General features: G+C 41.6%; 1 protein-coding gene across 1 annotated transcript in view; it reads left to right on the top strand.

Moving 5' to 3' along the window:
* Nucleotides 1–1,398: 1,398 nt before the first annotated feature.
* Nucleotides 1,399–14,612, top strand: part of rnd2 (Rho family GTPase 2) — a 28,147-nt gene continuing 14,933 nt past the window's right edge. Inside the window, exons 1-2 of the mRNA XM_028599602.1 lie at nucleotides 1,399–1,707; nucleotides 2,245–2,332. Coding sequence (XP_028455403.1) covers nucleotides 1,546–1,707; nucleotides 2,245–2,332 — 250 coding nt within the window. The 5' untranslated portion in view covers nucleotides 1,399–1,545. The remainder of the gene's footprint in view (nucleotides 1,708–2,244; nucleotides 2,333–14,612) is intronic.

The following is a 14,612-nucleotide window of genomic DNA, read 5'->3' as shown; positions in this document are numbered from 1 at the left end:
GAGGAGGAAACATATGTCTTTATTCAGTGATCATTATGCTATATAGTAAAAAAATATATAAAATACAAACATGCTTTCACTTAAAACACCGTCTTCTATCATTAATATTAAAAGCCTAGTTCTAGCATATTAAGAGTTTTATTTTGCTACTTTAAGGAGGACACACTGCATTTAAATGGTTTTCATCAAATTCCTTAATATCATTCTTACTGCAGAGCAATCTATCGCAGCATCCATGACTACAGTGAATAAATTATTACATTACAGCCTGATTTCTAAGAGGTGTGACTTAATGACTGTAGTATCTCTTTAGCGAATAAATCAGAGCTGAAGCCACTTCATTTGGCCAAGTAATCTACACTTCAGTAACTGGTTTCAGTAGCCTACAAGGCTTCCGGAGTGCATTACTGAGTTGTTTGTTTTTGTGGTCTACAGAAATTACACAAATACAAATGTTACAGCAAACCCAGTTACTGTTGGCCAACAAATGGGATTAAAAAAATGTTACAGGAAATTATAAAATATCAGTTTAAGAATGTCCTGTAGCCTATCTCTCTGGGTGCAACCACTGACAAGCTTTTTATAGGAATATAGCTGCCAAAAAGAAGTTAAAGGTGCCCTGCCACACATATTTCATTACTTTGTGGTAATGTCTGAAGTTCTACCATGGACTCTGTAACAAGCCATTCTAGCGTGGTAAAGAAAGCCTACAGGTAGACTCAGCTCGATTTCTGCCAGTTCTCATTAATATTCAACAAGCTAAGCTGTTTGAATCTGATTGGCTAACAGCTAGCCAATGAGAGCCCGGCTGTCAGTATCTTTTACTCAGCCCAACTGGGCGAGCTAATGAATAGTAATGAGCTCAGGCAACATGATGTCAGACTGACCAGGTTTTGTAATTGGCCTGATTTCTCTGCTTATTTCTTTTCAATGGCTAGAGCTGACAAAGGAGGTAGCAGTATATTTTCACATTCACAACATAACACAAACACATATGGACCTAACATATTTCAAAAAATGCAAGTAAAAACGGTTTTGTATGGCAGGGCACCTTTAAAAATGATGAAATGCCTGTGGTTCTTTTGATGACTATTTATAGCAATATTAAGGCTATTTGAAGCTCCAATAGGTTAATTATTATCAGGGTCAACATACATGCATGGACTTTATTCTGTCCCACAGATGTATAATAAAAAAGACTATTTGAGTCTCTTTAGTATAATCATTGAGATATTAAAAAGACCAAAAAGGCAAAAACAAACAGGATAAGGTCACTCGAACTATTTGTCCCACAGACCTTTTATTTCCCATTAGAGCAGCCTATTACAGTTGAGTGATGTGACTCAGACGTGAATATTAGGAAGGCGTGGCCAGTAATCAAACTACAGAGTTCCCAGGGAGGGTTGTGCGCGCCGACCAGACAGAGTCTGTCAGCGGGACCAGGGAGCTGCGCGTATTGGACAGAAGGAGCTGGATAAAGCGCACCGGCTCGGTGCATGTATTTGCTCATTTTTCTTTCCCGTGTTTTTTTCCGCTGCGTCTCCTATGCTGGATGCTGGATGCAATCCATCCCCGCGTCAACAACACACCTCTGACGGACAAACCATGGACAGTCTAGGCAGCCGCTGTAAGATTGTGGTGGTTGGGGACACGCAATGTGGGAAAACGGCACTCCTGCACGTTTTTGCCAAGGACTGCTATCCAGAGGTAGGTCTATCAGAAGTCTGAACTTAAGTGTTTTAATAATTTGAAGATAAATGAGATCAGGAGTTTGTGAATGAGTGAGGACTGTCATTAAAATGCAATGCTGAACAGTTCCTTACTGAACGGTTCAACTTCAGCACTTGTTCAGCAGGTTAGATCGACCTGCCAAAGACAGAAATGTGAAATAAAGACAGAGGGGAAGCGCTGCTGGAGAGGGAACTGTAAAGAATGCCTGTAAAACCACTGTGATAGTCCTGTAATGTCTAAATTGTCTTTTATTGTGTCTGCACTACTGCCCATAAAACTTGAAGGCGTTGTCTCCATCTCCTATAATATCACTGTACTGTATGTCTAAAATATCCCCAAAGGGATTCCAGTCCAAGCATTCCTGTGAAATGGGTCTGCCATTATTTTATTTGTCTGCTGCATCATTTCAATTAGGATTTTCCCACTAGTCTACTCTTCTGAATCGGTGGCTGTGTAAACATGCCTATCTTGTCCATCTTAATTAGATAACTAAAATAAATCTCTTATTTTCAGAGCTATGTGCCCACGGTGTTTGAAAACTACACAGCCAGTTTTGAGATAGACAAGCACCGGATTGAGCTGAATATGTGGGACACGTCAGGTAAGACAATTTCATATCTCTGTCTGCACAGTCTCTTAAAGGCTGACATCAATCGACTCCCAGCCCTGCCATGGTGCCTGTCCATGGCTGCGACCGTGGGAGGACTGCCTCCAATTCCCCTCTCCAACTTTTCCAGCAGTCATCTCTTTGACAAATTGCTTTAACCTTGCCAACTTCAGATGGATGTCTTTTGTTTTTAGATTCTTTTCTATTTATGATTGTTGTCTTTGCTAGAAACTTCGGTGCCAGCCATGTCTCTTGGTGCCTTGTGTTTGCATTCCTTCCTGTGCCGTCCACTGTGTGTGGCTGGCTCTTCCCATGCTCTGGCCAGGGTCAGGTGACTGTCGGGGGAGAAAGGGCACGGATAATTGAGACAGGATGGGCCTGAAGGGACCGGTAACTTTCCCAAGTGTTTAGGTGTTTACATCAGAGTTAGACTGATGTTTTGCTGACATATCAGACAGGTATGATATATATTGTCTACTGGTTTGATTAAGTTTCCTCCTTTGCCACATTTTCAGACAGGCAGTCAATCTGATATACGTTTTAATTCCTTTACACATTTGTTAAAGAATCATTAATATAAAGAAAGTAATGTTTCCAGAGTTTACACAGCTGGCCACCACATCTTATCTCCCTTAACCCTGAAAGAAATACATTAATCAAGTTTCTTTTTCCGATTCATTCATCAAGGTTTCAACTGAAAGTTCTAGTGACTTGTGATTTTATTAATGTTGTTTTGGGAGCTTTTTCCACCCTATATAAAAGTCTCAAGGCATTAAAAATGTCAAAGTTAAACACGCTCATATGCTAAGTTAACAACTACTGGTGACGTCAGTGTCAAACACTGTTGTTCCACAGAAAGGAATCTGTGTCAGCAGTGTTGCAATCAGAAGGGGACTTTCTCAAATAACAAAGCATGCTTACTTTGTCTTGTCATATGCTTCTTGCTGGGGAAGTAGTTTTGGCCACCAGGCAGCCAGTAGCATGAGACTCCTGCACAGAAAGCCATGGTCTACTTTGATCCCAGTCTTGTTTAGAGTTGGTGGATTAACTGCACTGAGCTACCCTGAGATCTGCATCTCATCATCCCAGACTCTTGGCTCTTGTCAGCTTTCTGACCAGTGACATGGCTGGGCAGTCACAGGACTATGACTATATGACTATGGGATCTTCCCAGGGGGAATTCCTTCTTTTATCATAAACATTCCCAAACCTAAAACTATCTTCTGGGAGACATGATGGGAGTTTCTTTTTTTATGTTACATGGTCAGTCAGTGAGAGAATGTTGTTTTTCATTGGACCTCATGTCGACCCTGGGAGTAAATCTACTTGAGCCTGTCAGTCAGAGGTCAGGGTCCTCTGGGGCCTGGGGCTACAACTTAAAGAGTTCCTTATCTCTGAGCTGTTAAGTGCCTAATGATGTAGTGGGAATGTTGTTCTTTCCATCTTTAAAACCCTAAACCACCTTTGGCAGTGGTCGTCTTTAATCTTCAACCAGGAGCCGCCCACCCCACAACAAACATGACGTCACCAAACCCACAGGGCAAATGTATATGTGTGTGTGTGTGTGTGTGTGTGTTTGTGCTTGTGTTTGGTAAGCATGTGTGTTTCTGTGTGCGTTTAGAGGTCCTTGTGTGATATGCCATTATTCACTGATTCACAGCAAACACAGATGTTCATATTTTCTCTCAGGAAGAAAAATAATTGGCTTGCACTTTCTGAAGCACATAGCATGTATCCCATCGTTTATGTCAATGAAATCGCTGTGATCAGTGGACTTTGCTTTAGCTTAGAGTTAAACTTTAATAAACTTGACCTGTGAATTCACTCTGTGGGATGCTTGTAACTGTCTTGACGGTGCTGACCTTTGAGGAAACCAAAGGGAGGCCAAAATGGAGGAACCTATCATGGTAGTTATGTGCCAAATGAGGAGCAATGCCAACAGAGCTTTCCTTCTTCATACTCACTTTACCTATTATAAAACCAGCCCCAACATCGCTTCCAGTATCTGCTTTTTTTGAGAAGAAATTAATTTAGCTATGTTTTGCTATTTTGGTGGCTGCAGACTACACTGGACAGTTCAGTTACAACCTGACATTTCTATCAGTCAATCCTCCACTTGCTCTTCCGAAGCCACATCCCAATCGCACCCAGATATACAGCTGTTTTTCTTTTTGACCACCAAGCTTTCAGCCTCTTCACATAATGTATTGTCTCCCTTTTAATAGCTGGTGAAGTCTGCCTGCTGTGGTCTGGCTCCGTTCACAAAGCATTATTGATCGCTATCCGAGGCATGGCTATTTAAACAGCTTGCGTCTCGTCTGGTTCACATTTCTCTGGCATGGTTAGATGTGCATTGCCATTTTAAATGCTCCCAGCCCTTGTTGTTGCACCATTGATTAGTTTGGTCTCATTAATTCCGGTTCTTCCACAAGGTCTAGTCCTTGCAGGATGGGTGTGAACTGCGGTGAATTTTTTATCTAATTGAGGTCTATTGCTAAGTGTAAATCTTTATGTCTGTGCGTGTGTGTGCGTGTGTGTGTATGTATGTGTTTATGTTGCAGCTCTAAATGAATGGGTATTTTAAGAAGCATTAAAAAAAACAGGGAGGTCTAATGGCTTCTGGGAACCAGAGGACAACTTTCAGCTGTGTTTTGTATTCTGCCCTGCATTCAGCTCCAGACCATCTGGAGAATTAAGTCAATTAGAAAGCGATTTACTGGAATTCCAATGAGAAAAACCATTGTATCTGTGTATGACTGTATCTATTATCTATCGCATACATACAGCCACATAGTGATAGATGGCGTAGTCCGTTTCACCACTGCATGCATCTGTATCTTAATGAACTTTTAAAGCAAACTAAGCTGTTAAGTGGTCAAAATGTCAGTGTGGCTCTGTGATAACTTGTCTGAGAGCCATAACTGTTGATGGTCATGGGGCACATTGGTAGTCAGCCAGTCAGGGTTTTTTTTTATAGAGCCTGAGGCATTATTGCAATCTTCATCTCTTCCCAATATGGTAAGAGTGCCTGGGAAAGATCCCTCTAGCCTTGGCCTCACACTATTACCCAGCTAAGAGGTGTGCGTGCTGTTTCTTAGTCCATGTCATGACAGGCTGGGTTTCCCCAAACTTCCTGCAGCAGTACACTCACGTCTCTTTCTGTTTCCCTTCTCTGCTGACTCTCTAATGCCTGACCTGATTCTCACATGAAAACTAGAACTCGTACTTTCTGTTTAGTCATGCTGGAGTGTGCTTTCAAGTGGCAATCCACAGGAATCTTGGGTTTCTTTGTTCTTTTGCTTACATCTTTGCTACTAATCGCTCATGCTGTGGATTTCCCCCCCCCACTTCACTTCCCAGAGATTGCTTGTCATTCAAACCACGTGTCCCTCACTCTTCTCCCGGGAAGTTCTGTCAATGAAAATGTAGTTTCTGAGTTTTTCTGACCGATCAGCCAGAACTGTTGGCTATCGTCTTTTGATGTAACCACCCAGTTTCTTCCTCTATTTATTTCCATACAAAGTTCTGTTGCTGCTGCTGCTGGGAACATGAAACGCATCACTTGCTGTGCAGTGGAGGATTTTTCCTGCAATAGACTGCCTGACACTGGGTGTTCACAATAACAAATATAAAATATTTCATGAACTGGCTACAGCTTGAAACTGCACAGTCAGTGATGAAAGCAGAAAAAACATTTATTTATCCAAAAATGTCAGCTCATAAGAGATTCTTAAATAAAATCCACACGCACATGAGTTTCAGAGACTCTTTTCTATATTGAGTTTTTCTCTGTTAAAGTCATTTTTAATGTTTTTTGTGCCTAATTTCTCATGACAAAGCTGTCTTGACGTTTCACAGTCAGAGGTGTGATTGTTTTGACTCGAGAGACGGTAACAAGACACTGCAAGTGTGTAACACCACTCCCAGCACCAGCGCTCGCTCACAGTCACAGTGTGGTTGTGTCCCTCCTCTCATGACTTTCCAACATTCCTAATGTCTATATGCTTTTTAAACACCACATTCTCAGCGCACTGGACCAGTAGGGCATCTAGAGGCCTGTAAAAACACCGCCAAATTCAGTGGGCTCTCTCTTCCTCAACACTTTCCGCTTGATTCATCTTTAATAGAGAATGAGTGAACTACAACCACAACGCAGAGCAGAAATAAAATCAACAGGCACCTCTTTGCCCTCAAGCTTACAGATCACTGGAGTCAGAGGATGCACAGAAAGGGCTGCCTGACAGAACAGTGAGCACGCTGATCACAGGTTGTAACATTATTTGCTCTGTGCTCTTGCAGTTGGTCTGTTTGGCCTCTCAGAATCACTGCTGTAATGTTAGGCTCAAGTTAAATAATTTAAAACCAACATTTCTTTCTCTTTTCTCTGAACAGCAATTGGAGAATGAGATTGTGTTTAGGTGGTTGCATATTTAACCACAGACAGTTTATGTTTATTTTCGTCAGCATCCTGTAGGGAGGATGACGACATCCTTTCAACTGCTGTTCACTGAATGTATGCACCGAGCCTAAGCTCTGGAAGTTGTTCCTAGTCTTTGCCCAACTTGCCCAGGGCAATAACTGCCTAAACGAAACCTGTTGTGATGATGCATAGCAGGCTGGAAGGCACTCCCCGGCACTGGGGGAGAACAGCTGCATGACAGTTTCGGGTAATGAGTAAACTGAAGATAGTACAAGGTTTGTTGAAATACTGTAACTCAAAGTAACTGTTGGTGCCCTAGTAATTAAACACATACAATCAAAACATTTGGAACAACTCTTTTTACCCACTATTTTGGGTAATTTTCTTTTCTTCCCTGAATAACAGTCCAAACCCTAAATATATTCCGTTAACAATAATATAAAACCTCACATTTGGGAAGAGGGAAACAGCAAATGTTTGGCATTTTTAATTTATTAATGACTTAATCGATTGCCAAAATTGTTATTGAATAATTATCTATTGATTTAGTAATCAATCAACTAATTGTCTCAGCTCAAGAGCTTATAGTTTTTATGTAGCCGTTTATACTGTTATTAGGCCAATGTTATGGTGTCATAGAAGACAAATTAATATATTGTAAAGCATTTTTATGGCTATTGTTTCCCATAAGACATTTTTTTCTGATAATGAAGATTCTGTTTTTAGCCAATGCTAGCGATATTCCTCTATACATTGCTAGTCTTTCAGTTGGTCGGTTATTAGCAATTGTTAGCATGCCTAAATGCTAAACTAAGATGGTATATTATATTTTACCAATGTACGTTAACATTGTCATTGTGAGCATGTTAGCATGCTGGCGTTAGCATTTAGCTCAAAGCACTGCCGTGCCTAGGTACAGGCTCACAGAGCTGCTAGAGTGGCTGTAGACTCAGACTCTTATTTAAGCATGAGAAGGAATGTCAGGTGTTTGTGAAAAGAACCCACTATACACATTTAATGGAAGTTTCCCTTTTCAATTTGGTGGCTGAGCACAGTGCACAGTTTGTAATAATGTTATTGACTGCCAAAGGTTGGAAATAAATTTGGGCTTTTGTTCCAGATCTCCAATCTCTATAGACAGTTACTGTAGTGCCTGTGAAGGTATTTTTGGACAAAGAGGGTGCAGGTCTGTCCTCTGGGGCCTTATGAGCTTGACCGCAAAATTGCAGAAAACCTATTCGGGCTCCTCCATGACTCATCCCCCTGGCATCAGGTTAGGGATGACCCTGCAGCCTCTCTGGCAGGAGGCCCCTGATAATCCTGGGGATTACAGTAAAAGGTTGGAGCCCACAAAGACGTTTTGCATATTAGAAATCAAGCGGCATGAGCTGCGTGTGGTGAAGTGGATGTGCAGTCTTTGTGTGTCACTATACTCTAAATTGAACACGCCACCTCACATTTTATAGCTGAGGACTTTAGTGACTTCTGAACATAATATAAATACAACAATAAATAATATAAACAATAAATTTCAACTTCAAATAAGAAGAAACATGTAAATGTAGTGAGTATTTGCTTTACTTTAACGGCCACTAAGGGGGCTGTTGAGAGCCTTAAATGTCCAGGTTTCTTCATTAGACAATAGCTCACGAAACACAATTGCTCCATAGTCACACATGAATGCTTACAACTAAAATGGCACTTACAGAAATACAGATGCATTCATACCTCATATTGTAAATTTCTCTGATTATTTTGGTATTACAAGAACAAATCCCCTCTGTGTTCCAGGCATTCCTTTCTTCTTTTCCTCTTTGCAAATGGTCTCCAGCTCTAAACTTCTTGAATAATGATGGTCTCATTCACTGTGCTGCACTCCATTGCACCCTGACTCTGAGTGGGTTTGGGTGACATTATGGAAACTCTGGAGGACAGTTGGCAGTCCTGGCTGCTGCACTGGATGTCTTGGTTCTTGAGCAGGCAAGCAGCTGTGCTCCATCCCTGGAGCTCAGCACTCCGTGAATCATATTGTTAGACTATTACATGAAGGGTCAACAAGCTTAAGAGGAAATGGCTGCCTGTATGTTACAGTAGCTGTTAGAGAAGATGCCGAAACAAAGGAAGCTAGAACAGAAGAATTGTAGATGTGCACGAGAGCATGACGTAACTGCTCTGGAGGTGGATTGTCAGTTATCTTTTTCTCTGTGCAATGTATTTATCCTCCCCTCTGTCTTTCCCCTCATCGATGTTCTCCATCTCTTATTGCCCATTAGTCAAGGCAGCTTCTGAAGCACGGTGTTAAGGTCATCAGCAGTCGGGGGGCCGTGTTAAGCAGGGGGTGGGCAGAAGTGCTGCATGAAAGCCAGCCAGCTGCACTGACAGGAACACACAGGCTACAATTAGCAGCAGAATATCTGCTCTCCTCAGTGACACAGTGAAACACACACACTAACACAGACACCTATACTCAGACACAGAAGTAAAGCCTTCCATCTGCACCTCTCAGGCATGCACCCACCGTTCAGCCCCGCTTTTACATGTATTCAAAACGCCCGCCGTGTCCCATATGTCCACCCGTCCATAAACAATAAAAGCACTTCTTGGAGGCCCCAGAGGAGACAGCCCTCATCCCTTCTGGTCTTATCTCTGTCAGAGGAGCCTGTAAATGTGACCATGGATACAGCTATGAGCTGAGAGCCACCACACATTCCTTCTCCACATCTCAGCTGAGCGTCAGGCAAAAAAGTGTATAATCTGCTTAAATAGCATGTCCACCGCCAAACTGCACTGCACAATGCTGATAGACTGTATATGGCTTTTACTTTACTAATGTGCCAATGGAATAATTAAAGTGATAAGTTATTAGGGAATGAACAATAACTGGACAGAGTTTAAAAGGAGTCTTCTGGTACACGGTTAAGAAAAAGAGCACTTAAGGCTTTCAATGAGCTCACACTGACTAAGATTACAAGCCCTGTCTTAAGCCTTGCCTTACCGTGCTACTAACAGAGGAGAATGGAGCTATATAGACCGACAGAGAATAAAATGATAAAATTAGATAAAAGATGTGAAACTGTTTTGTTGGCAAGCATTTAAGGAAACCGTACTACAAAGGGGCAGATATGAAAATACATTGTAATTAATATTAGGGGTGCAGCAACATTATTTAATGTTATGTGAGTGATTTTTTTCCAGTGTTTACCTGATAAACTATACCTGTGATCCATTTTCGGGAAATATAATATAAAATGAAATACAAAGACATCGCATTCATACTACAAAAGGATAAAAAATGATTACAGGTGCACATTCATTTAGTGTGCATGTATATTTCTACATATAGGGAGGTATATCGTGTGAAGCACTTTGTGACTGTCTGTAAAAAGTGCAATATCAAATACACTTAAGCTGTGGGTCGGATAGCTAAGCAATGAGCTGAAACTCACAATGAAGCTCCGCAAAGGAGGGGAGTTGCCATTGTTATTATAAAAATATAGATTATAGCATCTTTAACGTAACTTGAGCTGTCTGATACTGTATATTGATCTCCCATATTTACAAGACACTGTAAAGTGAAAGATAGATACAACAGATAAAAGACAAATGTCTATGTATAATGGATACATGTGAGTGCATGTATACGTGTGTGTGTGTGTGTGTGTGTGTGTGTGTGTGTGAGATTGAGTAGGTTTGTTTTTGGGAATTCCAACAGCTCTGACCCTGTGACCTCTCCTATTGTTTCCCAGCTGACCAGTGGCGTGATGGGGGCAGATGAGGAGCGCTGGGGTGGGAGCCCGGGACACAAGGCTGGAAAGCGCAGCAGCTGCTTCGCCCAATAGCCAAAGAGATAGGGGGAGTGAAGGGTGGAAGCAAGAAAAAGCAATGGAGGCGTGGAGGGGGGCTGCCATTAGAGCATGTTATAAGAGCAGTGTTCACTAGATTGAAAACTGGGAAAGGGGACAGAAGGAGTAGACAGAAGGAGAAGTGTACATCTGTGCTTTTCCCACCCCCACCCGCCAACCCACCCAACAAGGCTTTAAGTAAGGTTTGTTGGCGGTACCCTTGGGACCTGACCCACTGGGGTCCTTGGGGATGCAGAAACACAACCACCAACTGTGTCACACTGTTAGACCACTGCAGTGCTCTTGTTACAAGCTAAACAAACAGCTACATATGGTGATATAAATAGTCCTGTTGGAGATTTAATGCAGTGCTTTTGCCTTTTGTATTCAGAGATGGAGGAAGCATGATTTAATTGTGCGACCTCTGTATTCGTTGACCTGAAGTAACATGATCTATGGCACGATGCAAAGGAATCCATTGACTCAGTAGGAAGTTATTGATCCTAAATGTAGTCACTTCAAGGGCACATGGACTTGACCAGACAACTTGGGAGCTTCATGTTTTGTTTTATGATGAATAAACAGACTAAACACTAAACCACCAGTTTGGCATATTTTAAGTTCAAGTGCTTTGACGGATCTGACCTGGACACAGCTTACATGTTACTGTATATTCTTCTCTTCATGTAAAAGTCATGAGAATATCCAGCATCTGGAGCTATCAATTTAGTGAAGAGGCTCTTGTGGGCCATTTATCCAGGGCATGTGTTATTACATGATTCAGTATACTCAGCGTAACACAAAGAACGCAATTTTCATAAAGGCCAGTAACTGTAATGTAATCACTACCAAAAAAAACTTCTGTTACTCGGTGTAGAAATGCGATTACAATACCACATTATGTTACACCAGCACTGTTCATGTGTTGACTTTAACAAGAGAAGAGACCCAAATGCATTCTGCCACTAAACCAGGCATTTGTTCTTATTCAGCAACAGCAGCAGCAGCAGGGAATGCCTCAGTCATCCAGGCAGACAGGAAACCCTCCAAGGGAACTGTGTCTTGGTGTGTTTTCGCCCAGTCCACTCGCTCTACCGAGTGCAACAGAACCCAGTGCAAGCTTTGATCAGCCCACTTCAAATGCCACAGACTGGTTCTGCTGCTCCCAAAGCTAGTGCTCAGTCCCTCTGACCTCCCTCACCTCCACAGAGCAAAACCCTCTCAGCATCCGTCTGCAACCCATCCGAGCGTAAGGGGATACAGGGAGGCTGTCTTTCACCTCCATCCTTCACCCCCCACCTGCAACCCTGCTCACACACACTCGACAGATCCCATCATTTATGGATGACTTTATTTATAAACAAGATCCAATGTGCTCTCTTTCTCACTGCTTCTGCTGCTGCTTTTGTGGAAGTAAAATTGCATTTGAAGTAGTGCCATGTCTCCCTGCCTGGTGGCCTCCCTGGGGGGTTTCAGAGTGGGCTGGGGGAAAGATATCACCATGATAGGGATGTGTTTGGATGGTTATACACTGGAGGAAGTGGAGTTGATGGAGCAGAGGATGTCCTTTTCCACTCACAAGTTTTTCCTTTCGTAAGCCGCTGTAGCTGCTGCCCAAATATTCTCACTTCTTCTTTCATATCAGACAGACAGCTGTGGACAGAGCAGCTTGTTATTACAAGTTTAAGAGTGGAAATAAAGGATGTGATCTCTGTTGTTTTACAGGGGAACAAGAATAGAAAGCGATGGATTTAAATACTGTAGTGTGTGTGTGTGTGTGTGTGTGTGTGTGTGTGTGTGTGTGTGTGTGTGTGTGTGTGTGTGTGTGTGTGTAGGGCTGGGAGATTTTCAGTGCAGATTTCATTGTGTCATGGCAATCACCAATAGTTGGTTCAAAGAATTAAAGTGTGTGTCTAACGTTGGAAGTAAACTCCAACCATAATTGCATGATGTCAAAGACTGTTAAAATGGTGCTGTAAAACAAATACAATACTCCACGCAGCTTGAGGTATTTTCAATTATTGGTATCCTCGCCACATGGAGGTGCTGTTAATAAACTGCAGGCTCAGAGAACCACTTATTACACTTTTAGATAAACATTGTCACATGTATCAGTTTTAAACTTTGGTTAATTGAGGCTTGATTGAAAGTTCCTTATTTTGGCACCACACAGTGGTAGAGAATGACATGGTGGCAGATGTGGCAGTGTGTACATTATCCATCATGCATGTGTGCTTCATTGCATGCAACTGTCCAACACAGTGCTTTGCCAGATGACGCTGCATTGTGTTGTGGAAACATTCAAACCAGGTTCAACTTTTTTGCCGGTGCCTTTTGCATTTGTCCAGAGGTCTCATTAAAATGTTTTTTTTCAAGCAGTGCTAATGTCAGTCTGAGCATTGCCTTATGCCATCAGAATCATTTGGAAGCTGCGACAATGCTATAAAAGTCCACAATAACTTTAAGTTTGCCAACCTCCCGTTAGCATCCCATTGACTCCCATTCATTTTGGTGTCACTTTGAAGCGTTTAAAAGACTTTATTTGTCAATTGTTTATTGCTAAAGAAACACGACAATGTATAAAAGGCTCCATTACCTTGTATCTCACGTTACGGCTCTGTAGCAGACGTTTTTGTAAAAATAAGCTAACAATTGTGTCATAACCACGCGACTTACTGTTGCATAGTAGAGGAATTACCGTATAATCAGGAGACGCTCGCAGGCAGTTTTGACTTACATGAGCTGTTTAAGTTTAAAATCTAATGTTAACTAGCATTTTAGTTAGCAATAATTAGCCTGTGCCTATGTTATCTCCTTACATATACTATGCTCTTTGTCTCTGCAAGATTCATAATGATTGAGATTTCTCTTGGCACAGCTACCAGAAGTCTTACAACTTTCCATCATTAACAGAATTATGATTTACAATCATTTATTTCTTTTTAATGTCTCTTACTGGTTTGTGTCCAGGGAACTCCACAAAAACGTTTAAAAAACGTTTCAGAGCGAGTCACACTCTTCTGACGGCGCTTTGCTACAGTGGCTTTACTAATATGCTCTGCATCACCAATGTTGTAAAGAAAACTGCCAATTTCCAAAAAACCTAATGCAAAAAATCAAGAATCTGCTGGGATGTAAGAGCATGTCCACGATGGGTGACGTTATGAGGACGTATAAGGTTATCTACATATCTGATGGACTGTGAAGAAAAACGATACCGCTCAAATAGGAAGTTATCTGGAAATGAAAATGCATCTATAGTCAAGGCCTCAATATCATCTCCCAACGTATGTTTAACTAACGAAGTAATACAGCTTCTTCATCAACGGGATCGTTGACAAAAGGAAATGCCATGTTCGGAACAAAAACGTTTTATAGTCTGCCTAACAGTTAATAAACCAAAACTTTTTTTATTCATGCAGATAAACTGCACTAAAATGCGCCTGATACCGACTGAATGAATGAATGAATGAATGAGGAAATGAAAGAGCGCTGTGTCAGAGGGAGGAGACTGATAGAAACTTTAAGGTTTCTTGAAGAAAACCTGCTCCCGACCAGGTTAGGTTCACAGGCTCAGTTACCATAGTAACTGATGCTGAGGTTAAGTTACCTCTCTCTCTCTGAAACAGAAAACTCAGAGTTTCCCTCATCTCAGGGTTAACAAACTAAGAGTTTTCAATAAACCTGCTTTCTGAAACGGACCCCTGATCAGCCTTTTAGGAGTAAAACTGGACATTCCAGATAGCCTTCTTTCTTTAAAAAATACCTCTTCACTCGCTGAAATCTTGTGCTTTTACATGTTTAAGTTGAGCAACCAGACAAAAAACAAACAAAGCAGAAAGACTTAGAGTCTGTGTTGGGGATATCGGAAACCAGCCGGGGTCCAACAGCAGTGAAGGGTTATGGTTAGGTTGTGCAAATTATAAATGATCTTAACGTCATCATCTGATCTGCTTTAACTGTTTTTTTTTTTTTTTTTTAACTGTATTATTTGGTGGATCTTGTCCAAACA

Source organism: Perca flavescens, chromosome 15 (assembly GCF_004354835.1).
Source record: "Perca flavescens isolate YP-PL-M2 chromosome 15, PFLA_1.0, whole genome shotgun sequence".
NCBI lineage: Eukaryota > Metazoa > Chordata > Actinopteri > Perciformes > Percidae > Perca > Perca flavescens.
This window is presented reverse-complemented; position numbering and strand designations above follow the sequence as displayed.